Source organism: Protopterus annectens, chromosome 5.part0 (assembly GCF_019279795.1).
Source record: "Protopterus annectens isolate FY-2018-M chromosome 5.part0, PAN1.0, whole genome shotgun sequence".
Taxonomy (NCBI): domain Eukaryota; kingdom Metazoa; phylum Chordata; order Ceratodontiformes; family Protopteridae; genus Protopterus; species Protopterus annectens.
The window spans coordinates 1,780,038,137-1,780,063,157 of NC_056735.1; the positions used below are offsets into that span (position 1 = coordinate 1,780,038,137).

General features: G+C 44.1%; 1 protein-coding gene across 2 annotated transcripts in view; it reads left to right on the forward strand.

Annotated features, from left to right (window-relative positions):
* Positions 1 to 25,021, forward strand: part of LRRC63 (leucine rich repeat containing 63) — a 739,268-nt gene that overhangs the window by 502,681 nt on the left and 211,566 nt on the right. For both annotated transcript variants that reach the window (XM_044071581.1, XM_044071580.1), the window contains exon 8: positions 24,876 to 24,959. In XM_044071581.1, coding sequence (XP_043927516.1) covers positions 24,876 to 24,959 — 84 coding nt within the window. The remainder of the gene's footprint in view (positions 1 to 24,875; positions 24,960 to 25,021) is intronic.

Here is a 25,021-nt window from a genome sequence, read left to right on the forward strand (position 1 = left end):
TTAGAGAAAGAGGAATCTTACAGTCCTGATACTCCCTTTCAAGCAATTTCTTTTGGGGACACAATCTCCAGGACGATGGAATTTTTTAAATGGGATTTTGCTCAGGTCTCTGAAATCCATAAAAGTACTGTATTTCCCTGAAAATAAGACCTGGTCTTATACTCTTTCCCCCGCCGAAGTACGCATTAGGGCTTATTATCAGGGGATGCCTTATTTACCCACACCATACAACAATCTACCTTTATTCATTTATTCATGCACAAAAATCGACATTTATTAATGAACACAAATCGACATTTATTCATGTACAAAAATCAACATTTATTCAAGTACACAAATTGACATTTATTTCGTACTTTTCTATTATTGGACAACAGTTCCAAGCAACGCGTTAACAGTTATGTGAGAATTCTACATAAACAGTGCAACAAATATTTCAACTTCAGAATATCTGCACCTTGGCTTTCACAGTTATTCAAATACAGCCATATCATCTTCTTCTGGAACATTGTCATAAGTCTCCAACCCCCGAATTTCAGCCTGAATTTCTTGCAACTCCATTTCCTGTAGAACCATAGCCCCAATTTGTCAGACCTAGCAATAGAGCTCTCCTTAAATGAGCACTGCTTGTGCAAGTAGCCTGCTCATAGTGCATTGGCAACACAGCTGTCAGTGATTTTATCCCATGGATTTTTCACCCAAGTCACGACCACTTGCTGGCTAGGCTTCACAAAGTTTTTATGCTGATTTCTCTCCATTCTACTTTCAGTGTAGTCATTGAGTTCCATGCGCAAATGGTCCTTGAATGGCTTGTTTATTGTGATATCAAGAGTCTGGAGATAGGCAGTTATTCCTGCAGGAATCATTATTTGATCTATTCTTCTTTGTGCAAGGAATTTCTTCATTTCTTTAGCGTGGTGAGTACTGGCTGAATCCCAGACTAGCAGACCTCTTTCGCCACCTCGCAAAACAAGTGGCAGCATTACATCGACCCACTTCCTTATAACTGCTTGTGTGCACCAGGCTTTTTCAGTTTCAAGAATGTAAATGCCTGAAACATGTTCAATCTTATTTTTTTTGCCCTTACTAATTATTAGAGGTGGGGTTTTCTTTCCATCTAGACGAATTGCCAAAATACAGGTAACACATGCACTCTCGTAACCAGTGAAGGGAATGTAGATTGACGAGGCACCCCTCTGATCAATTGTTTGAGATTCTTGGCCCATAAACACTGCAGTTTCATCCATAGCAATCATGTTGGAGAGTTGGTATTTAGAAAAGTCGATGCCCTCAACAAAGGACTTGAACGCAAGTGGACGTTTAATAACTTCAATATCTTCCAGCTTGAACAGTGCTGTTGATCTTCTTAGAGACAGTTCGTATCGTTAAAGGAAGCCATCCAGCCAATGCTGTGATGCTATGAATTCTTCTGGGGATATTTCTAACTGTGGTGCCATTGCAAAGGCAAATGCGTGAGTATCAGCCCTGTGCACAACCAAAGCCTTTGCTCTCCTGTTAGTAATCCACTCACAGATGTTGTCTTCCAGCTCAGGAAATAATGGTTGCCAATCTGATCCACACTTGCACTTCTTAGCATTTCCCTCGTCGGCTTGTTGACTCAGGTTATCGTACGCTGCACACCATTTTTGGACCATTCGGAGATCTAACTTCTTCTCTTTGCAGAAAGCCGTCAGATTCTTTCCCCTGGAGTCCTCTACAATTACTTTCTTGTACTTGATGGAATAGCTCTTTCTTTTTGCACTCATCTTGTCTGGGGGGGGGGGGGTAACTGAAGACTTACAAAACCTGAGTGGTGACACAAAATGGCGCCAGTTAAGAAGAGAAGACACAACCACAGCAGTTCGTTATCAAGTGCGTGCGCTTTACGTGCGTTGTCTGTACTTTGACCGATCAAACTACACCTGCCAGTGTTTATGGGCCAAGGATCTCAACCATCAAGTGTGAGTGATGATTAGGGTTACAGTAAGAATCATGGTGGACTCCCAGGGAAAGAATCTTACGACTTTCTGCAAAGAGAAGAAGTTGGGTGTCCGAATGGTCTGAAAATGGCAAGCAGAGTACGATAACCTCAGTCAACAGCTGTCAATAATATTATTTTATAATTCAACACGTCTGTTGTGTGTTGTTGACAGTCTTAACTGGGGCTTATTTTTGGGGTAGGGCTTATATCATGACCACCCTGGAAAACCATACTAGGCCTTATTCTCTGGTTAGGTCTTATTTACAAAGAAATACGGTATGAGTTTCTGCAGATGGATTCTCCAAAACCTTCTGTTATTCCTCCTGTTTTGGCTGCTTTGTTGGATGCATTTTCCAATGCCTCTACTTCTCCTGATTCTCTGCCCCCTGCTCCCAAGAAACCTAATAGGTTTTATTGGGTGCCTGAGGACTGTAACTTTTTGTACACGTGTCCTGCTGCTGACCCCTCAGTGGTGTCTATAGCCTCTGATAAGCCCTTTCAGTTGCTTTCTTCGCCCAAGTTACTGCATTCTGATAAAGACAGCAGAACCATGGAAAGGCTAGGTAAGAAGGTTTACACCTCAGCTACCTTGTCTTTTAGGGCTATTAATTATCAGACCCATATGTCCAGGTATGTGTTGGCTCTCCTTTTTCAGGCTTGTCAGGTTATTTCTGACCTCCCAGACTTTGAGGATAAAACTTCTTCTCTTTCCCTGTTAGAGACTTCCTTTCAGGTGGTTCGTTATTCCATCAAGTGTAGTTATGATGCAGCAAATGCCTGTCCTGCTTTTGGTTCAGTGATGAGGTGGTATTCTTGGTTTTGGCTTCAACCGTTGCCTGATGATATCAAGGCTAAGTTGATGGATGCCCCTCTTGATAATAAACACTTGTTTGGGGAAGCTGCTGCTAGTTTGTTTAAGTCCCTTCAGGATAAGGGAAAGGCCTTACAGGAACTCAAACATGTGTTTGTCTTTCCTGTTCCTAAAGTTCAGAGAAACTACCTCAATAAGCCAGCCTTTGTTTGCAGGCAATCTTGCCCTCCTACTAAAGGTAAGAAGAGTGACAAATGGGCTCCTCCTGCTAAGGCTACTAAGACTTCAGGGACTCAAAATTCTTCCTTTCCAGATAAACCAGGTGCTGTCTATCCGTCTCTTCCCAGCCACATTCCTCTTTCTCTTCACCTTTCTGTCTCTCTCTGTTCCAGTTTGGCTTCAGATAACTCAGGATTCTTGGGTTCTGTTCATTATTCACCAGGAGTATTTCATGGTGTGGAAATCCCATCCCCCTTTTATGGGCATTCTTCAGCCTCCTCAGGGACAACTCCCTTTTTTCCCAGGGGTATTTTGAGACCTTTTGACTCAGGGTACTTTTCAAGAGGTGCCTGTGTCCTAAAGGTGGAGGGTGTTTTGCTCCAGAATGTTTCTAGTTCCCAAAAAAGAGGGTACTTATAGACCAATTCTAGACCTCTCTCATCTAAACACTTTTCTGAAGGTGTCCACTTTTTGAATGTTGTCCCTTCAGACTCTGTTTCCTCTTTTGCTTCCTCAGGCCTATATGGTGTCTCTGGATTTCAAGGATGCTTATCTCCATATTCTGATCCACCCCCTTTTCAGGAAGTTTTTGCATTTCTTTGTTGCTTCCTGGCATTTTCAATTCTCTGCCTTGCCCTTTGGCTTTTCTACTGCCCCAAGGGTATTCACCAAATGCCTCACTCCTGTGATTGCTTTTTGCAGGCTTCAGAGGATCCAAATATTTCCTTATTTAGATGACCTGCTAATTCAGGCCTCCTCTCCAGAGATCCTGTTGCAAAATCTTCATTTTGCAATTTCCCTTCTTCAGACCCTGGGGTTCACAATAAACTTCAAAAAGTCTTCTCTGACTCTTTCTCAGGATCATGTTTTTCTAGGTTGCAGGATTCAGACAGTGCCTATGCTGGCATCCTTCTCTCCTTCCAAGGCCTTAACTCTCATTTCCTTCTTTCAAACTCTTCTTCCTTTGGCCTCCATTACAGCCAGGGAGTTTCTGAGAGCTCTGGGTTTCATGGTGTCTACCATTGATATGCTCCCCCTGGCCAAACTCCACATGAGAAAGTTTCAGTGTTTCCTGAAATCAGTTTGGCTTCAACATGCACATACTTTAGACTTTGTAGATCCTCTTCTTCCTTGTCTCAAGAAGGAACTTCATTGATGAATCTAGCAGTTGTCTCTGAATCCAGGGCTCCCTTTTCATCTCCTTCATACCTCTCAGGAACTGTTCACAGACACTTCAAATGTGGGATGGGGAGGAGTTTTTGGCTCCCTAAAGGTACAGGGGGTGTGGTTACCTATTCAACAGAAGAAGCACATCAATGTCAAAGAGATGAGGGCTCTTCTGCTGGCTCTTCAAGCTTTTCATCCTCTTTTCTCATAAGGACTTTTCAAGGCATTTACAGACAATACCATAGTGATGTGCTATGTAAACAAACAGGAGGAACAAGATCTTACCTTGTTTGCCATTTGGCACTCCTGGTATGGAATCTTGCTGTCCAGTATTAAGTGACTCTTCAGGCAGTTTGCATTCTCTCAAGTCAAAAGATTGTAGCAGTCACTTTGAGCAGGTCCTTAACTCAATCCTATGAATGGATGCTTCACTGAGATATATTTTTGGACATTGCTTTCCCTCTGAACAGACAAGTTCCTGTATTTTCTGCCAGACTCTCAGGTCCTCTAGTGTGGATGCCCTCTCTTTTTCTTGGAAGGGGGTGCTTCTTTATGCATTCCCTCCCCTTCCTTTCATTTCAAGAGTCATGTTCAAAATTCAGCAGGGCGCTTCCAAAATCTTGTTGGTCAAGACAGCATTGTTTCCCTCTTCTTCTGCATTTATATAAGGGCAATCATCACAAGTTACATTACAGGGTGGACCTACTCACACAAGACAAGGGATATCTCTTCCATCCCACCTGTCCACTCTTCAACTGACACTGTGGGTGATAGGATTTTGATTCCACATAGACACCTTTTTTCTCAGGACGTGCTTAGGGTTTTGCAGGAGGCCAGGAAACCCAGTACTAGGAAATCTTACTTATCCAAATGGAAGAAGTTTTTTTGTTTGCTGCCTCTCTCGTAACCTGGATCCACTTACTGTGGATGCTCCTTTGCTTCTTTATTTGTGTGAATTTCTCAATGCTGGTTTGGCCTGTTCTTCTGTTAAAGGCCACTTATCAGCTATCTCTTCTTGTCTGCCTTTACCTCCTCCTTTACCTTCTAGATTTGAAGCTAATTCCTTAAAGGCATCTTTCATATTAGGCCTCCCAGGAAGCCTGTTCCTCCTCCCTGGGATCTTAATTTTGTTTTGGAGAAGTTAACTCAGGCTCATTTTGAGCCTGCTGCTTCAGCTTCCTTGCAGAATTGCTCTTGGAAGACTGTTCTTTTGTTGGCCCTTACTTCTGCCAGATGGGTGGCTGAGCTTCAAGCCCTTATGGCTTGCCCTCCTGTTTTTGTGTTTCATAAGAACAGGGTGTCCTTGCATACTAATCCTTTTTATGGCCAAGGTGGTTAATGAGTTGTCACCTAATTAGTCTATTCTTTTGCGTACTTTTTCCCCCTGTTTGCAATCTGCCAGTGAGAGGGTGCTACATACTTTGGATGTGCATAGACAACTCAGATTTTATTTGGATAAGACTAAGTCCATTAGAAAATCTGATTAGTTGTGTGTTTCTTTTCATCCTAAGTCTCAGAGATTGGCTGTATCCAAGCAAACTATTTCTTCATGGATCTCAAAGGCTATTTCTTTTTATTATTCTTTTCATGATGATAATCTTCCTTCTTCTGTAAAGGGTCATTCTGCTAGAGCTGTGACTTCTTCTGGTGCTTTTTCAAGGGTTTGGATACTAACTCTATTCTTGAGGCGGCTACCTGGACTTTTGTGCATACTTTTACCAAGCACTAGAAGTTGGATGGAATCTCCAAAGCTAGAGCTGGTTTTGCTAGGACAATCCTTCATGGCTTCCTAGGGGGCACTGCTGGTCCTTCGTCCTCCCAGGTTTCTTCTTGAACTTTGACACTACCCCAGATGTTAAGAATACTGTACTGCAACCTGTTAATGGAAGGACATATTTCAGTTGATGTCCTTTCCTTCACTGTTGCAGTATTCACTCCCTCCCTCCTTCCCCTAATTAATTTCTCTCCTGTATGTACTGGTTACCTCTTGGTTTTCCTTGGACTAGCTTTCCTACCGTCACATACCAATCAACCTATCAGATCCCTTTTTCTCTTCACCTTCCACCTTGGCTAATCCCCTCCCAGTCTTTCAAAGAAGGTTTCTCAGTCCCTACCCTTTTGGAAACTGATAACCTCAGACAAATGACTTCTTAACATTGAAAAAAAAAAACCTTCAGACTAACTTGGGATCTCTCTCTGTCCTATTCTGGAATTGCTAAAGTTCACCATACCAAAAACACATGGTTCTGGAAATCCTGTATGAAATTTACCATCAGGAAACTAAAGAAATACTCCCCACCCCCAAGAGAGAGAAAAGGTTTCTATTTAAGACTGTTTGTTCTTAGTTCCAAGAAAGGTGGGCACTTGAGAGGCCCATTCTGTGTTTATCAGTCCTCAACACCTTCCTAGCTGTCCCAAAGTTGAAGATGTTATGTTTTCAATCTCTACTGCCAGTAGTGTACCTAGACATCAAGAGTGCATATTGTTATATTCATTCATCTAGATCACAGACAATTCTTATAGTTTTGTTCCTTCTAATTTCATTTTCAATTTTTGGCTTTATCTTTTGGTCTTATATAGCTCAAGTGGTGTTTACCAAATGTCAAGTCCCTGTCATAGTATTTGCAAGCTTTAGAATATCAACATGTACCCATTTCTAGGATTTCTTCTGACTTCTTCAAACAACAAGCTTCTTCAGAATTTCAAGTTTACAATGGATATTTTTATTCAGATTTGAAAAACATCAGTCCTTCAGCCCTCCCAGGAGTTAGTTTTCCTAGATTGCCATTTAGATATCGTCCCCATAGTGGGATTTCTTTATCAGGACAAAATGATGTTTCTGACTTCTTTCTTCCAGTTACTCCTTCTAGAACTGACCTCTGTAAGAGAAATATTGAAAGCCCTGGAATACATGGCTTCAAGCATATAAATGATGACGATTTAGCGGCACTTTAGGTCAGTCTGGGCACAGCACTGCCACCCCTCATTTTCCCAATTCCTGTCTTGCTCTTCATAAAGGAGGAATTTCTTTGGTGGATCAACCAGGTATCACTCAGTCCTAGAGTAATGATTTCTTTGGTGGATCCACCAGATATCACTCAATTCTAAAGTGCCCCCCCCCCCCCCCACCAGGAAGTATCCATGGATGCTTCACATATGGCTTCGGGGTATGTTCCAAGAACATAAAAGTCCACGGTGTATGGTCAAGACAGGATAGGAGCTACAGTATATATATATATATATATATATATATATATATATATATATATACCAAGAAAATGAAAGCCCTGATCCTAGTTCTACGATCTCTGCACTACCTCTGGTCTTCAGGTACCCTCTGATTCCTTACAGTCAATACCAGTATAATGTCTATCAACAAGCAAGGAGGGGCAAAATCTTGCATCTCTGCAAATTAGCAGTAACAGCCTGGGAGATTGCTATCCAGCTCAATCTCTCCCCTCAGGAAGCTTACATTCCTTAGAGAATAGATGGTGGTCTTAATTACTGTTAGATCCATTCAGTACAAAACCCTTATGTTTTCTGTACATTTTAATCATGTGCATTTACAAGACAATATTTTAATTTATGTTAGTAACAGACATAGGTAGTTTCAAGCACACTTCCTCTGAACCATCTTCCATATATGCAAGTACAATTTCTCAATGAATATTATCTACTCCTGATTTTAAACCATCTACTGTAGCTATGGTATATAGGTCAGGATGTTCCTTACTTAGATCTTAATATTGCTCCTAACCACATGAACAATGATGAGGGTGGCACACTGTTTATCATATATCACCTGATCTCATATCTGTTCATGTTTTCTGTTATAACAGGGGTCCTCCTTCCACTAATTCTGACAGAAAAAGGTTTGTCACTTCAGAGTCCTTAATTCCTAAGACCTCATAAGAATCTGTACAGTGATTTTCTACATACCCCTGGCAGTTAGTGTTCCAGGCACAGAATACCTGAAAAATGGAATGGATTCCCTAATAATTTTACGTGTTAGAGCAGCAGATAGTAGCAGACCCAGCTTCCAGTGAAGTTTTCCTTTCTAAAGTGACTAAAATAGCATTACCTTAGTCTCTACATCTTTTGTTTTAAAAAAGTTAAAGTTCATGTTTCCTTCTCATTAGCTATTAGAGCAGCCATGTAGCACCATTCTCATATTGTCTTGTTTTTATTTTATTTATTTATTTTTTGGTTTGCATAAGCAAACAGAAGAAAAGCTTAACCTTTTGTTTGAAGATTAATTAAGGGCTAATTTGTTGCAGCTGTTTTCAGATGCATTTTATAAAGTATTATTACCAAGTTACTGATCATAACCAACTCATAGTACATGGAACACTTTGATCATGCTGCAAAATAGGGAAATAAATAAGCTTGTTAAGCACATTCCTAGTCTGAGACCTGATCTTAACAGGGCCTTGAGGTGCTTAACAAATGCTAGTTAAGCACACCGCAGCCAACTGATAGGATCGGGTGTCACACTAGGAACTAACATCTGACAGATTCAACCACTCAAATACAGCAGCAGAAGGTAAAACAGCTTTTAAAACCTGTTAGGACTTCATTCTTCAAGAAAACTGTAGAAGAACAACAGATGTCCTGTAGTCCTATCTCGCCTTCATTCTTACAAATGTGTTCAGAGCCGATCCTTGGCTCCGACTCGGCCTTTTTACAAGCTTAAAGTCTTCTAGTTGGCTCGTGGCTAGGTAGGTATCCCATGGTGCACCAGTACAATCCCCAGATCTCTTTTGCCGCATCGACGAGTTTGGATGTGCTTCGTCTTGGCTGTGGCTTGTCTAACACATTTCGCTGATTTTTTGGTTATTTTGTACAGTTTTTCATATTTAGATAACTTTATATAGCTTTTGCTAGTGTCATTTCTGTAGTTAGATAGTTGAGCATTTACTGGGTATTTCCCTCTGTGGTTCATAGGTTCATAGGTTGGTACTAGGCTATCAGCCCTAGGGCCTATACAAGCCTAGCCATAACAATTCCCTGGCTATTTCTTCCCACATTATTTACTTTCCTGGACCCCTGTCTAGCAGGGCGACTGACGTGATCCCTGGGGTGAATTTCCTTTCTCCCATCCAATCGTCAAGGTTCCTCTTGAAGAGGTCCAAAGAGGCACTCTGCTTGACATGTATGGGCAATCTATTCCAGAGTCTGGGGAGTCTCTGGGTCAGGAACCTATCCCTCCAGCATGTTTTGTTTATTGTGATGACAAGGTTTAGATCCCTGGAGTGTGTAGCTCTGAGGGATTGGGATTTCTTTAAGTGTAGCATGTCCAACAGCTCTGGGTTTGACATGGCCTTATATGTTAAGCAGAGATCGCCTCTGAGTAGACGATATGCGACAGAGTATAGCTGGAGTTTTTTAAGGCGGTCAGCATAGGGCATCTGCTTTAGGCCTGTGATTCTTTTAGTGAGGTATTTCTGAGGCCTTTCCAGTTGTTGCAGATGTCTTGAGAGGTACATACCAAATGGGGTGTTGTATTCTATAATGGGTCTAATGAGGGATGAGTACAGTGGGACAATGACCTCCTTTTTTCTGGATGAAAAGCCCTTCGTGATGAGGTGTGCCACATAGAAGGATTTCCTGACTGTTGTGGCGATGTGGTTATCGAAGGTGAGACCACTGTCCACCTGTGTCCCTAAGTCTCTTATCACACTTTGTGTGTTAAGTTTTATGAGAACAGTTGGCCATCGGCCTTATCATTCTCATTGGTATCCTGTGTGCCAGTTAGTTTATCTCTGGGCTTTGCCATATATTATATATATATATATATATATATATATATATATATATATATGTATATTTCTAATAGTTTAGATACTGTTGATTATTAGTGGTTGTAGGCACTTTTGCACGTAGCTTAAAGCGTTTGCTTGTGGAGTTCTCCGCATAGTTGTATTTGCAATTAGAACATGGTTTCTGACCTTTGTTCTCTATCTCAGACTTGTTAGAGATTTTTTCCGGTGTGTGTGTGCGAGTGTTTAAAGTTGTCTTTTCTAACCCCTTACTTTTTCTAGGTCCATTTTAGTTAGAGGACCTATGTTTCTCCCTTCTTTTTCTAACCAGGGCTAGGCCCGTTTAAGTTAGAGGACCTAGTCCTCGTGGTTGTGTATCTTCTAGTACTTTAAGGGCTAGGCCCATTTAAGTTAGAGGACCTAGTCCTCCCACTCTCCTTTTCTCCTCTCTGTGTGTCTGATTAGCTTAATCTTCTGTCAAAGAGGTCTAGGAGCATAAGACCTCTGGCTTTAAAAAGTGTGTGAAATGTTCACAGAAGATGTCTATAATGGATGGCCACAGTAACTGTGTATACTGTCTTGGGGCCATCCATTTACAGGAAACATGTCTATTTTGTCACTCATTTAGTGCCAGGGTATTGCAGGAGAGAAAGAATAAACTTATATTAAAAGGTCTCCTTAAGCCCTCCTTTGAGGAAGATCTGGCTAGCTCTTCCTCCTCTTCTAAGTCGCATGGATCTAAAAAGGAAAAATCTAAACCTTCTAAGAGGCATTCCCTGTTGCCAGCTGGTGCATCGGAGCCACCTCTCAAAATTTCTAAAACTGACAAATCTGCTGCCTCCTCGGCTCCACTGAGTTCGGAACCAATCAAGGGTACTACTTCTATGGCTACAGTGTCGGCATCAGGCAGTTTGGAGCTGACCATTGATAGCAGACATCAGTGCCTGTCTATGGATCCCTTACTGGTTTCTCCTACATTAAGGTCCCCCATACTGCAGAGATCTCAATCTCCCACACTGTCTTCCAGATCTTCCAGGAGCTTATCAGAAGAAGATGTGGAGAGAGTAGTGCTGAGACTCCTGAAGTCATCTGCCTTGCCTTAAATGTTGTTGGCTTTGATCCAGTCAGTCCAGGGGCCACTTGAGTCTGTTATCCCTTCTGTGATTCCTCTTCTGAGCCATGCTCGACTTTTGGAGCCAGAGTGCTCGGTACCACTGGTGGAACCTTCAGTTCCAGCTTCTTCTGAGTTTGTTTAGAGCCAAGTTCTTCTCTGACACCTTTGGTGTCATCCGTGGTGTCTTGGAGCCGAAGATCAACGGTCGGCCCCAACAGTGACACCTGGAACCGGACCTCTTTGGTTCCTTGCCTTCCTCTCGGTGCATTGGCTAGGGTGAGCTCGGACCCTACATCTATCTTGGAGCCGATGGCTCTGGAGCTGATGGCGTCCTCTGTCTCCTCGGAGCCTGGGAGGTCTTTGGAGCCACGGAGGTCGGCATTCGAGATGATGAGTGTGCTGTTCCGATTATCAGCACCTACCAGGGGTACCGACACTCTTCCCCCTCGGGCACTTACTTCAGTCTCAGCACCTACTCCTTCTCTGGACAGCAGAGACCCACAGACTCAGGAACCCCCAGCTGGTGGCCCCCATTCTTCAGAGACCTCCCCAGAATATCCTTCCAAGGAGCCCCCATGGAAGAGGGCATGTAAGAGGAAGCATGTAGACTCCCAGGATGAGTCTGTTACCTCCGACACCGACCTCGAGGAGTCAGAAGGGTCCCCCAAGTCATCCTCTGATGATGTCTTCTTTGTAGACATCTTGGAGATCCTTAAGCAGAGGTGTGGCTGGCCCACTTTTACTCCTTCTGATGAGGAGTCAGCATACCTGAAGGCTTTCGGGTCTCAACCCTCAGCATCTTGGGTGTCTCCACCCTTCGATGAACTGTTAAAGCTTGTTAGTCGGAAGGTATGGGATACTCCTGATGCCATGGAGCCAGTCTCCAGGAGACCAAATAAATTTCTGTCAGCTCCCAAGAAGAAGGAATTTTTGTCAAAGGGTGTTCCCGTAGATGCCATGGTGGTGGCGGTGGCCACTAAGAAGGAGCTAGTGGAGACTTCTTCTTCTGTCCTTCCGCCAAATAAAGAGTCTTGAACGATGGACAGATACGGGAAGCGTATCTTTTCATCAGCAGCATTTACTCTTAGATCGATGAACTACCTAACACACATATACAAGGCTTCAAAGAGATCTTCTTCAGGAGTTAGGAGAGACTCTACAAGGTACATCCACTGAGGGAGTCCCTAAGAAGGCGTCTGCTCAATTGTCCACCTTGAATTCTATTGTTAATTCGTCCATGAGGCTGATCTCTTATGCAGCCGATGGAGTGAGCAGAGCAGCGAGTCCAGGAGTTTCCCTTAGGAGACACTCCTGGATGCGCTTGTGTAATTTTATGGAGCTGTTCAAGTCTACCTTTACCAATGCCCCTTTTGATGGTTTTTCATTGTTTGGACCTAAGTTAAAGGACACACTCACCCAGTGCGAGCAAGAAAGAAAAACACTCTCTGCCATGGGAGTATGTTTTACCGTCCCCTCTAGACCGTATCCCAATGGTCAGAGAGGTGGTAAAATGTGGTTCAAGAAGTCCCAGAGGTTTTTCCTGGATGCACAGGGTGACTCCTCCTTCAGAGGCAGAGGAGGAGAAGGAAATGGTAGACGTCGCCCTAGAGGCAGGGGTGGGCTGCAAAACCAGGGAGGCCGTGATTTGTTTTGGGGCCAGCCCTACCAGCGCTCCTGATGTGGGGCCTTACTGTGCTTCTCTGGAGCTGGTCGGGGTTCGCATTTCTTTGTATCCGGGAGCCTGGCTAAGTATCACTCAAGACAGGTGGGTACAAAGAATTATCACCAGAGGTTATTCCATACCCTTTTCTCTGCCACCTCATGTCCCCAAGAGGATCCCGGATGTTCCACCCAATCACAGGGATCAAGCAACTGTGGAAATCAACAAGTTGCTTGCAAAAAGAGTCATCCAAACCGTCCCCAAAGACCAAATAGGATTCGGAACTTACTCCAGCTTCTTTTTAGTGCCAAAATGTACAGGGGACAGGAGGCCCATCTTGGATCTCAGCAAATTAAACAAATCCATAAAGAAGGACAAGTTCTGGATGGTGACACTGCAGTCTATACTCCCATTACTAGGGAAAGACACCTGGATGTGCTCAATAGACCTCAAAGGCACTTACTACCACATAAAAATGGACAGGGTGTCGAGGAGTCATCTATGCTTCCGGCTGGGAGCCAGTCACTAACAGTTTCATGCTCTGCCCTTTGGTCTCTCCACAGCACTCAGGGTGTTCATCAAGTGCATGGCAGTAGAGACAGCTCACCTGAGATGTCTAGGATTCCAGGTGTTTCCTTATCTGGATGACTGGCTCCTGACCGCCCCCACCAGGCATCTACTTCTTCAGACCAGGGATGCTACTATACAACTTTGTGTCCAGTTGGGGATTACTGTAAATTGCCCACTCAATTTGTGACTTTTATAGGTGCAGAAATAGACACAGTAGCCATGCTGGTTTGCCTTCCAGTAGAAAGGGCACAGAATCTTGTACTACAAATTCACTGTCTTCTCCCTCTCTGAAAAGTCATGGCCAAGACTGTTCTGAAGCTTCTAAGGACCATGGCTTTTACCATACTACTAGTGCCGTTAGCCAGACTACACATGCGGATTCTTCAGTGGCTTCTGTCATCCCAGTGATTCTTCCAACAACTGCCCTTAACTCACCACATTCTGTTAACAGATTCTTGCAAGAAGGACCTTAATTGGTAGGTTCAACCCAATCAGTTAACTATGGGCACTCCATTTCTCCCTCGCCAACCCGTTGCCACTGTGACCACGGATGCCTCACAGATAGGGTGGGGGGGCATTATCTAGGCAGGACTGTCCAAGGCACATGGCAAGATCACGAGGCTCACCTGCATATCAGTGTTCTAGAGATGAGGGCGGTGCTCCTGGCATTGCAAGCACTTCGCAACCTTCTTCCTCTTGGGACGATTGCAATACAGTCAGACAATATGTCGGTAGTATGGTATCTCAACAAACAAGGCAGAACCAGATCATACCCACTCTGTCGAGAGGCCATTTGGGTTTGGAAATGGGCGATACCTTCCCAGCACTTTCTGGTGGCGATGCACATACCAGGGACAACCATCGTGATAGCCGACAAACTCAGCTGGGCAATTTTGATGCCTCACGAGTGGTCTCTGAAGCAGGAAATAGCGGAGCAGATTTTCCTTAGATGGGGACAGCCTTGCTGCAATCTCTTTGCCAGCCCAATCAATGCCAAATGCAGCAGCTATTTCTCCCTCATCCCCCTTCTGGGGAAGTCACCGAGAGATGCACTTGTTCACGATTGGCCTCTGGGTCTCCTTTATGCTTTCTCACCCTTTCCTCTCTAGGGTTGCCACCTTTTCAAATGGCCAAAGTGGGACATTTTTGGCACAAACATCAGATTTTACAGGCCGACACATACCCATGGTCAGTACAAAGGTTAGAACTTAACTTTTTTGCCTAAATAAAAGCTTATTCTTGTACCATTTTAGTTGCTTATTCTGTTTCTTATAACATTTAGGTATTTTGGATAAAGAATAACTGTTTTATGCAACCATTACATAAAATATAGGAAATAATTTTGTCCTAAAATCTCAGGACATTTGCCATTTTTAAAACTTTTTGTCAGGACACAACTGCCCAAAGAGGGACTGTCCCTCGCAAAGTGGGACAGGTGGTAACCCTATTCCTCTCATATCCATGGTGATTCAGAAAGCAAAACTGCTGGGAAGCAGACTGATCCTCATTACTTCTTACTGGCCTTGACAAGTTTGGTTCCCCTTTCTCGTGCCTCGCCTATTAGACAATCCATGGACTCTGGACCCAGTGCCAGATCTCTTAACGCACATGTCAGGCTCTCTTCACCCCAGCCTACACACCCTCAATTTGACAGCTTGGCTGCTTCAGTTCCATCCCTAGTCAGGCTTCATGACTTTTCACCCTCTGTGACCCATATCCTTACATCTTCTCATAAACCCTCCACTAGGAAATTATACACCAGTAAATGGAGGAGATTCTCTATCTGGGCTGAGGAAAGGAATGTTGACCCTTATACTGCATCTATTCTGGTGGTATTGGAATTCTTGTCTGAACTTTTCCACCAGGGATCTGCAGCTGCCACAATCCGGGTTCAGTTGGCAGCGATTTCTAATTTTCATCTGGGTCAACAAGATTCTAATCTGATGTCACATAGGTTGTGCAAGACCTTCCTTAAAGGTGCCACTTTGTTAAGACCTCCCCTTCAGGAACCGGTTGCTTTATGGGACTTGAATTTTGTTCTATCCAAATTAATGTCTCCACCTTTTGAGCCACCCTATTCGTCTCCTTTGAAATTTCTGTCTTGGAAGACCTTGTTTCTGGTGGCAATCACATTTGCTAGAAGAGTTTCTGAGTTACAAGCACTGTCCATCAACCACCCTGTATTTGATATTTCACAAAGACAGAGTATCTCTTCGTAGTAATCCATCCTTTCTCCCCAAGGTCTGTTCCCATAACACTTTGAACAAATCCATAGAACTTCCCTTGTTCTTACCTAATCATTCCAACACAGCAGAATACAGATTTCATCAGTTGGATGTTCATAGACAATTACATTTTTATTTGCACCGGACTAAGGAATTCAGGAAGTTAGACCAATTATTTATTTCCTTCTCCAACTCCAGATTAAGTCTCCCAGTTTCCAAAGTGACCCTCTCTAATTGGATCTCTAGCTGTATAGCTTACATTTACACTTTTGATGGTAAGCCTTTACCTTTCAAAATTAAGGCTCATTCTACGAGATATCAGTCTACTTCTGCAGCCTTTCAAGCCAAGGTCACACTTGATAATATCTGTGCAGCAGCAACTTGGGCTACCCTCATACGTTTATTACTCATTACAAATTGGATTTGACTTCAAGGGGTAGAGCATCCTTTGGTTCCATGGTAGTCCAAGAAAATATCTAGTGCTGTGCTAAAGTCCACCAAGCAGTAAACCAATAGTCCATAAAGCAAAAAACAAAGTGGAACACTGCTATGTTGAGTCTTTTAATATCCAAAACAGATGAAAAAACAGATAAAAAACAGGATGAGCGCTTTCGGGATGTACCCTTCATCAGATAAAGTGGAAACATTAAACACACATTTTTAACGTTTACAATAGCCCGAAACGTAAAAATATGATTTTTCCAAATTTCATTATTTAGAACAAAAGTGTTCTCCCAATGCGAGAGTACCAAGTTGGCATAGGTATTTGGGTTCTCAGCCAATAGGGTCTTCTCTTTTAAGGCCAAGGCTACATGTCGTACTACTGATATAGTTTACTTAGCCGAATGCTGCCACTGCCCTTGTTTCTATGTTGGGAAGACTAACAATATGCTAAAAGTAAGAATATTGCAACATCTTTCATGTATTAGGAATGGTGATGATAGAAATGCATTATGCAGGCATGTAAAAGAATTTCCAACTCATATTTTTAAGTTTCGGGCTATTGTAAACGTTAGATTGAATAGCAGAGGTGGTGACATTAAGTTAAAAACAGAATTGGTGGAAACTAGGTGGATTGTTGATTTGATGGCAAACAGGAAGCCAGGTTTAAATGAAGTTATACCTATTAAACCTGTCCTACAAAATAGGCGGGCTTTCTACTGATTTTGATTGGCTGTTAGAATATACAAAAATGTGTGTTTAATGTTTCCACTTTATCTGATGAAGGGTACATCCCGAAAGCGCTCATCCTGTTTTTTATCTGTTTTTTCATCTGTTTTGGATATTAAAAGACTCAACATAGCAGTGTTCCACTTTGTTTTTTGCTTTATGGACCTTTGGTTCCATGGTACTCAGGAGTATTTTTCCTTGAGCCACCCAAGAATAAGGTGCTAGGGACGCTGTACCATGTGTAAGAATGAAGGCGAGATAGGACTACAGAACATAAAGAAGTTATGTACTCACCATAACATTCCATGTTTGTAGTCCATCTCAGCCTTCAGTCTTACAAACCCACCCTCCTACCCCCATCCTGGAAGGATCCGGAGACAGAAATTGTTATTATTAAGTGGAGACCTTTTATTATTGGGTTCTTTGTGCATAGTTTTTTGTTATTTCACTTTAGTTAGTAGCAAACAAGATCTGGGGACTGTACTGGTGCACCATGGGATACCTATCTAGCCACGAGCCAACTAGAAGACTTTGAGCTTGTAAAAAGGCCGAGTTGGAGCTGAGGCTAAGCTCCGAACCCATGTGTAAGAATGAAGGGTGAGACGGACTACAAACATGGAACGTTATGGTGAGTACATAACTTCTTATGTTATGTAGTCCTATCTCGCCTACATTCTTACCAGTGGGTTCGGAGCTGAATATCGGCTCTGACTCAGCCGATTTTACTAGCTTGAAGTCTCTCATTGGCTGGGCTAAGCAGGTATCCCATGGTGTACTGCTCCATATCCTCAGATCTCGTTTGCCGCTCATGTAGCTCGGACGTGGTCTCACTTGGCTGTGGCTAAGTACCCTCTTTTTTCTTGTCTTAAGGAAAATTTTTGATTCCTATCAAAAGCTATTTTCATAGCTATTTGTCTAAGTTTGTCAAAAATTGTGATTGTGTAATTGTTGTGTGGTATCCCACTGACTGTTCCCTCGGGCTAGGCCGGTTTCAGTTAGAGGGCCTAGTTCTCCTCTGTTTGCCTTCTGTGTGAGTACGGTCTAGACCATTTAAGTTAGAGGTTTGGGCCTTCCCTTTCCTTGTAGTTTTTCAATCCCTTGTTCAGAGTTTGTACTTGATCTTTGGTGTGTGTTTGATCACTGTTTTAGTGTTGGTTACTATTTAGCGTCGTTCCCGCTTTTTATAAAGTGAACGCCTGTGTATTGTTTCAGACTTGGTTTTGCATTGTAGGCATAGTAGTTAAGATGTCTAAGGATCCCAAGGAGCACAAACCTTCGGGTTTTAAAAAGTGCTCTAAATGTGGGTACAAAATTTCCATTACCGATGGGTATTCTATTTGTGTCTATTGCTTGGGGGCCATCCATCATCCAGTTTTTGTCATGCGTTCAGCCCTAGAGTTCTCCAAGAGAGAAAGAATAAGCTAATTTTAAAGGGACTACTGAAACCCTCTTTTGAAGAGGCTATGGATTCGTCTTCCAGTGGAAAGTCAAGATCTGGCAAGTCAAAAAAGAGATCTCTGGCTCTGTCAGCTTCATCGGAGCCCCCGGAGAAAATCTCAAAAATTGCATCAACCTCCTTGGCTCCACTGTCCTTGAGGCCGCAGGAAGGACGGTATTGACGGAACCGGCATCGGCTCCAATTGTATTGGAACCTCCTAGGAGCTGATCGCCCAGTCTCAGACCAGCTTCTCCTGAGAGGAGATCTCATTCTCCATCCCTGTCCTCCGAATCCTCCAGGACCCTTTTGGATGTGGATGTTGATAGGGTGGTTCAGAGGCTCCTCCAGTCACCGGTTTTGGCAAAATTGTTTTTGGCTCAGTCCCAGTCGGCTGCGGAGCCCGTCTCGACCCCGTCTTCGATTATTCCTCCTCCGAGCTCATCTCTGTCTTCGGAGCAGGAGTGTTCCGTGCCGTGTGATGTTTCTAGGCCGGCTCCAATGCCCCATTCGGCTCCAACCCCGTTGGCTCCGTCCTTGGGGTTCGGGACTCGGGATTCTTCGGTCGGGCCCGAGGGGGACATCTCGGGGCTTATTTTGGTCCCGTGCCTCCCTCTCGGTGCATCGGCTCAGGGAACTCCAACCCCCGTCATAGCCTTGGAGACTGGTTGCTCCTCGGATTCGGGGGGGGGGCGGCCTTCGAGGCTATGAGGACCGCGCTGGCCAGATCGTCAGCTACATCAAGCGGGTCGGTCACTCTGTCCCCCACCACTCCGGTGAGAGCTTCTGATCACCACCCATCCATGGACAGCAGAGCACCAGGGCCTAGGGATACCCCCACGAGTGGTCCCCAAATTTTTGAGGGGCCCTCAGAGTTCGTGCCTGAGGAGCCCCCCCAGAAAGAAAACGTGCAAGAGGAAGCACATAGACTCCCAGGATGAGTCCCTCACCTCTGATACTGACCTCGAGGAATCGGAGGGGTCCCCCAAGTCATCCTCTGATGATGTTTCCTTCTCCGATATCCTGGAGATACTGAAACAAAGAGGAGACTGACCTTCCAAAACCCCTTCCGAGGAGGAGTCAGTATTCTTTAAGGCATTTGGTGCTCAGCCCTCCGCCTCCTGGGTGTCTCCACCCTTCGAAGAACTCCTTCACCTGATTTGTCGAAGAGTGTGGGAGAACCCTGATTCTGTGGAGCCTGTACCCAGGCGTCCCAACAAGTTTCTTTCCGCCCCCCCCCCCCCAGGGTAAAAAGTTTCTGTCTAAAGGAGTACCTGTAGATGCCATGGTGGTGGCGGCAGCCACTCAGAAGGAAGTAGCAGAGTCCTCTTCATCCGTCCATCCTCCTAACAAGGAGTCTAGGACCATAGATTGGTATGGGAAGCATACCCTCTCATCAGCAACCTTTACATTACGGTCGCTGAATTACCTGTCTCACTTCACTCAGCTCCAGAGAGATCTCCTCAAAGAGTTAGGAGATACTCTTGCGGGTAGCATTCCTGAGGCGGTGGCTCAGACGGTTAACGCCCAGGTATCTAACCTCAACTCCATTGTTAACTCATCCATGTGGCTCATTTCGTATGCAGCCGAGGGAGCAAGTAGGGCAGCAAGCTCAGGGGTCGCCCTTAAAAGGCAAGCCTGGCTGCACCTGTGTCACATTGCGGAGGCCTTCAAGTCTTCCTTCACTGATGCCCCCTTTGATGGTTCCTCTTTGTTTGGGACCAAAGTGAAAGACACCCTCACCAGGTGCGAGCAAGAGGGAAAGACCCTGTCTGCCATAGGGGTTCATTTTTCCCTTTCTTCTAGGCCTTATCCCAAGGCCCAGCGGGGGGGGGGGGATGTGGTTCAAGAAATCACAGAGGTTTTTCCCTGCCGCACAAGGTGAACCCCCCTCCAGAGGCAGGGGAGGGGGGTTTATTCAGGGAGATGTCACCCCAGAGGCAGAGGGGGCCCCCACAATTCAGGAGACCATGATTCCTTTCGTGGCTCTCCATACTCTCATTCCTGAGGGTGTGCCCGACTGCGCTTATCCAGAGCCAATTGGGGGTCTATTTCCTTATATCTGGAAGCCTGGGAAAGCATTACCCAGGACCGATGGGTATTACGAATAATTTCCGGAGGTTATCTCATTCGATTTTCATCAGACCCCCCGCCAATCAGAAAAATCCCAGACGTTCCATCCAGTCAAAGGGATCAAGCAGCCTCAGAGGTCTCACAGCTGCTAGAAAAAGGAGCCATCCAGCATGTCCCCTCAGACCAAATTGGATTAGGGACTTCCTCAAGATTCTTTCTGGTGCCGAAAAGAACAGGGGACCTGAGACCCATACTAGATCTCAGCCAACTGAACAACTACATACACAAGTCCAAGTTCCATATGGTACAATCGATTCTCCCATTGTTGGGAGAGGAGGTATGGATGTGCTCCATCGACCTCAAGGATGCTTACTACCATGTGAAAATGGACAGGGCATCCAGGAGTCACCTACGCTTCTAGCTGGGAGCCAGTCATTTCCAGTTTCGAGCCCTGCCCTTTGGTCTCACCACAGCCCCCAGGGTGTTCACCAAGTGCATGGTGGTGGTGACTGCTCACTTGAGACGTCAGGGATTCCAGGTGTTCCCGTATCTGGATGACTGGCTCCTTACCGCCCCCACCAGGCATCAACTAGTTCAAACCAGGGACACTACCATCACTCTATGTCACCAGTTGGGTATAACAATAAATTGGGAAAAATCTGCTTTATTGCCCTTGCACCATGTCACCTTTATAGGAGCAGAATTAGACACCATTCGAATGCGAGCATTTTTACTGCAGGAAAGGATCAGATTCTTACAGCAACAGATACACATGCTGATGCTCCTGAAACAAGCGAAGGCAAGGTGGGTTCTCCAGCTCCTAGGGACCATGGCAGCAACAGTCATGTTGGTCCCTCTAGCGAGATTGCACATGAGAATTCTCCAATGGCTCCTCTTTGTTCAATGGTCCTTCCAAAGATTTCCACTGTCTCATCCCATCTTGCTCATGGACAGATGCAAGCACGACCTCGGTTGGTGGCTGCGCACCAACAATTTGGATGGGGAAGGCCCTTCGTTCCACCCATCCCGGTTGCCACGGTGACCACGGACGCCTCCCAGATGGGGTGGGGGGGCATTATTTTGGCAGGACAGTCCAAGGCACGTGACAAGAACACGAGATACATCTGCATATAAACGTCCTAGAGATGAGAGCAGTGCTACTTGCGTTGCAGGCACTTCAGAGTGTTCTTCCTCTAGGGACGATTGCGATACACTCAGACAACATATCAGTAGTGTGGTATCTAAACAAGCAAGGGGCAACCAGGTCTTACCCCCTGTGCAGAGAGGCCATGCGAGTGTGGCATTGGGCAGTAACTTCCCAACGGTTTCTGGTGGCAATGCACATTCTGGGGAAGTCCAACATGATTGCGGACAGGCTAAGCAGAGCTATTCTGATGCCTTACGAGTGGTTCCTGAATCGCCTGGTTGCAGAGCGAATCTTCAGCAGATGGGGTCAGCCTTGCTGCGACCTTTTTGCCAAACCCCTCAATGCAAAATGCAGCAACTACTTCACGCTGATCCCCCCACAGGGGGAGTCACCCAGGGACGCTCTGGTTCACGATTGGCCCTCCGGCCTGCTTTATGCTTTCCCTCCATTTCCCCTGCTGTCAAAGGTGATTCAGAAAGCGCAATCCTTGGGAAGAAGAATCATTCTGATTGCTCCACACTGGCCTCGCCAAGTTTGGTTTCCTTTTCTTCAGCAATTCATTGTGGACACTCCTTGGACTCTGGACCCTCAACCAGATTTACTGACACATATGTCTGGACAGTTCCACTCCTCCCTGATGACCCTCCGGTTGACAGCCTGGCTACTCCACTTCCATCGTTAGTCAGACTTCAAAATTTCTCACAAGAAGTGGTTCATATATTATCTTCCTCTCATAAACCATCCACTAGAAAGATTTATTCTAGTAAATGGAAAAGGTTTTCTATCTGAGCACATACCAGAGGCATTGATCCTTACACAGCTCCAATCGCTTCAGTCCTGGTGTTTTGTCTATGCTTTTCCATCAGGGTTCCGCATTAGCCACCATCAAAGTTCAACTGGCAGCGATCTCTAATTTCCATATAGCGAATGAGCCTAGTCTCATGGCGCACAGACTATGCAAGGCGTTCCTGAAGGGTACCCTGTTGCTCCGTCCCCCGGTATCCGAACCAATCATGCCCTGGGATCTCAATTTTGTTCTACAAGCCCTTACTTTACCACCTTTCGAGCCTGCAGCTACCTGCGAATTGAAATTCTTGACCTGGAAAACAGCCTTTTTAACAGCAATCACTTCAGCAAGGCGAGTTTTAGAAATTCAAGCCCTCTCTATCAAACCTCCATATTTAATCTTCCATAAAGACAGGGTCTCTCTTAGACCAAACCCTTCATTCCTTCCTAAAGTGGCTTCCGTGTCTAACCTAAATCAATCCATTGAGCTGCCTGTCTTCTTTCCCCACTTTTCTAACAAGGCAGAATTTAGATTTCACCAGTTGGATGTACACAGACAATTACTCTTCTATCTGCACCGAACAAAAGATATCCGGAAGTCTGACCAACTTTTTGTTTCCTTCTCGGAAAACTGAATGGGTTACCCGGTCTCTAGGGTCACCGTGTCTACATGGATATCTAATTGTATCTCTTTCATCTATCAAGCAGGAGGTAAAGATCTGCCATTTCCAGTCAAGGCTCACTCTACTCGGGCTGTTTCCACATCCACAGCCTATCAAGCCAGATTGTCAATGGATGATATATGTGCTGCAGCTACTTGGGCTTCTCCTCACACTTTTGTTTCTCATTACAAATTGGATGTGGTCTCCAGGGGCAGGTCTTCCTTTGGTTCCACAGTTCTCAGGAGTATTTTCCTATGAGCCACCCAGGATGTAGGTGCTAGGGACGCTGTCCCACGGGTAAGAATGTAGGCGAGATAGGACTACATAACATCAAGAAGTTATGTACTCACCATAACGTTCGATGTATGTAGCCCATCTCGCCTCACATTCTTACTTACCCTCCCACCTTCCCCCTTCCTGGAGGATTTGGAGGTTAGGTTGTTATCTGCAGAGTTCCCTTGCTTAGCTTATTCTTTACCTGGATGTAATGTGTGCATGGAGTACAAATGAGTTTCGCAGCAAACTAGATCTGGGGATATGGAGCAGTGCACCATGGGTTACCTGCTTAGCCCAGCCAATGAGAGACTTTGAGCTAGTAAAATCGGCCGAGTCAGAGCCAATATTCGGCTCCAAACCCACGGATAAGAATGTGAGGCGAGATGGACTACATACATCGAACGTTATGGTGAGTACATAACTTCTTGTTTTTTAAAGCCATTAGCTCTACAGAGGGACACTTCATTTCTGCTTGTTGTCTGTTTGTAAGTTGGTAAAAGACTTTGTGCTCCTATACTTTTTTCCTGTAACTGGTAGTACATTATGCAGATAAAGCTCCACACACTACAAAGAATCATGATCAGGTAACTGATCATAACCTTTTATTATATGTTCTTGACATGGATAAAAAGAGTTGCCTCCCTAGCGTTGCTCTAGAGGAGAATTTTTGTAGCAGCTATGTCTCAAATACATAATATGTTGGTTATGATTGAAGACTCAATCATAATCCTCTACATTATGAGTCTGAAACATGTATGTCAAGAAATTCACCTCAAGGGCAGAGCAAAGCAAAGTTTAAGATCCATGTTGTGATCACATGACATGAGAGTCATGACTGAAGAGGCCCTATCATAATTCTTTAACGTAAATAGACCTTTATGTACTTCATGCACTACCATGTATAGAAAAAGTATATATAGGTGCACAAAGTAATTTGGAGCTTTGTCGGTAGTAAAACGTGTAATGCTGCCGCACAGACAGAAGGCAGAATTAAGGTGTTGGCCAATAAATATACTTAATGAAAAGCAGATGTGTCTTTTTGTGCTTTGGCTACAGGAGTGGTCATAAGTCATAACAGGCTCAAAAACACAACCACAGTCTGAAACTATGGGGCACATGGTTGGACCCAGATGATTCTTATGCAGTTTGGAAAGACTGTATATTAAAAGAAAATTTAACATTTCAGTTTTGGTGGACAGTAAAATCAGTTGGTTAGTTAAACTCATCTCAATGTGTATATGTACCTTCTTAAAGGACAAAGAGTTTCTTACTGAAGTTAAAGTTATGGGAGAAAACATAAAACTAGCATGTAATGTTGTGCACTGTATGCTACTATTAATGCAGAGACCAGCTTTTGGGGCTTGAGAGATGAATGGTGCTTCATACAACTATCATTATTATTAAAATCAACACCATAAAAGTTAGCTGAATGACTATTAACCAATAATGTTTTCCTGTTCAAGAGAGAGAGAGAGAGATAATGATACTATTATACACATTACTTTTGCACCATGTTATAACAGTATTAGTTCCAAGATGCACCATTTAAGGTGTTTCAGCTACTGGTCTCACAGTGAGCTAACATTCATTGGACCATAATCATTTTTATATACCCATTTCATGTTAGCCTGCAACTATATTTCATTACATACTACCTATAAAAACATGTTCTAAATAATAACTATATGGTACTGCTTTTCTTCATAGATTGTTTTGCTTGCCTTGTCTTCAGTTTTTAGATGTTTCATACTGTATTTCTTTACATATTACCTAGAAAAACATTCTAAATGATAACTATACGGTACTGCTTTTCTTCATAGATTGTTTTGCTTGCCTTGTCTTCAGTTTTTGGATGTTTCCTATAACAGCATTTCATCCATTCCAAATGATATCCAAAAGCTCAGGTAGGTGCAACGAAATAGCAAATCACACACACATAATATATTTGGTTGACTGCTCAATTGTT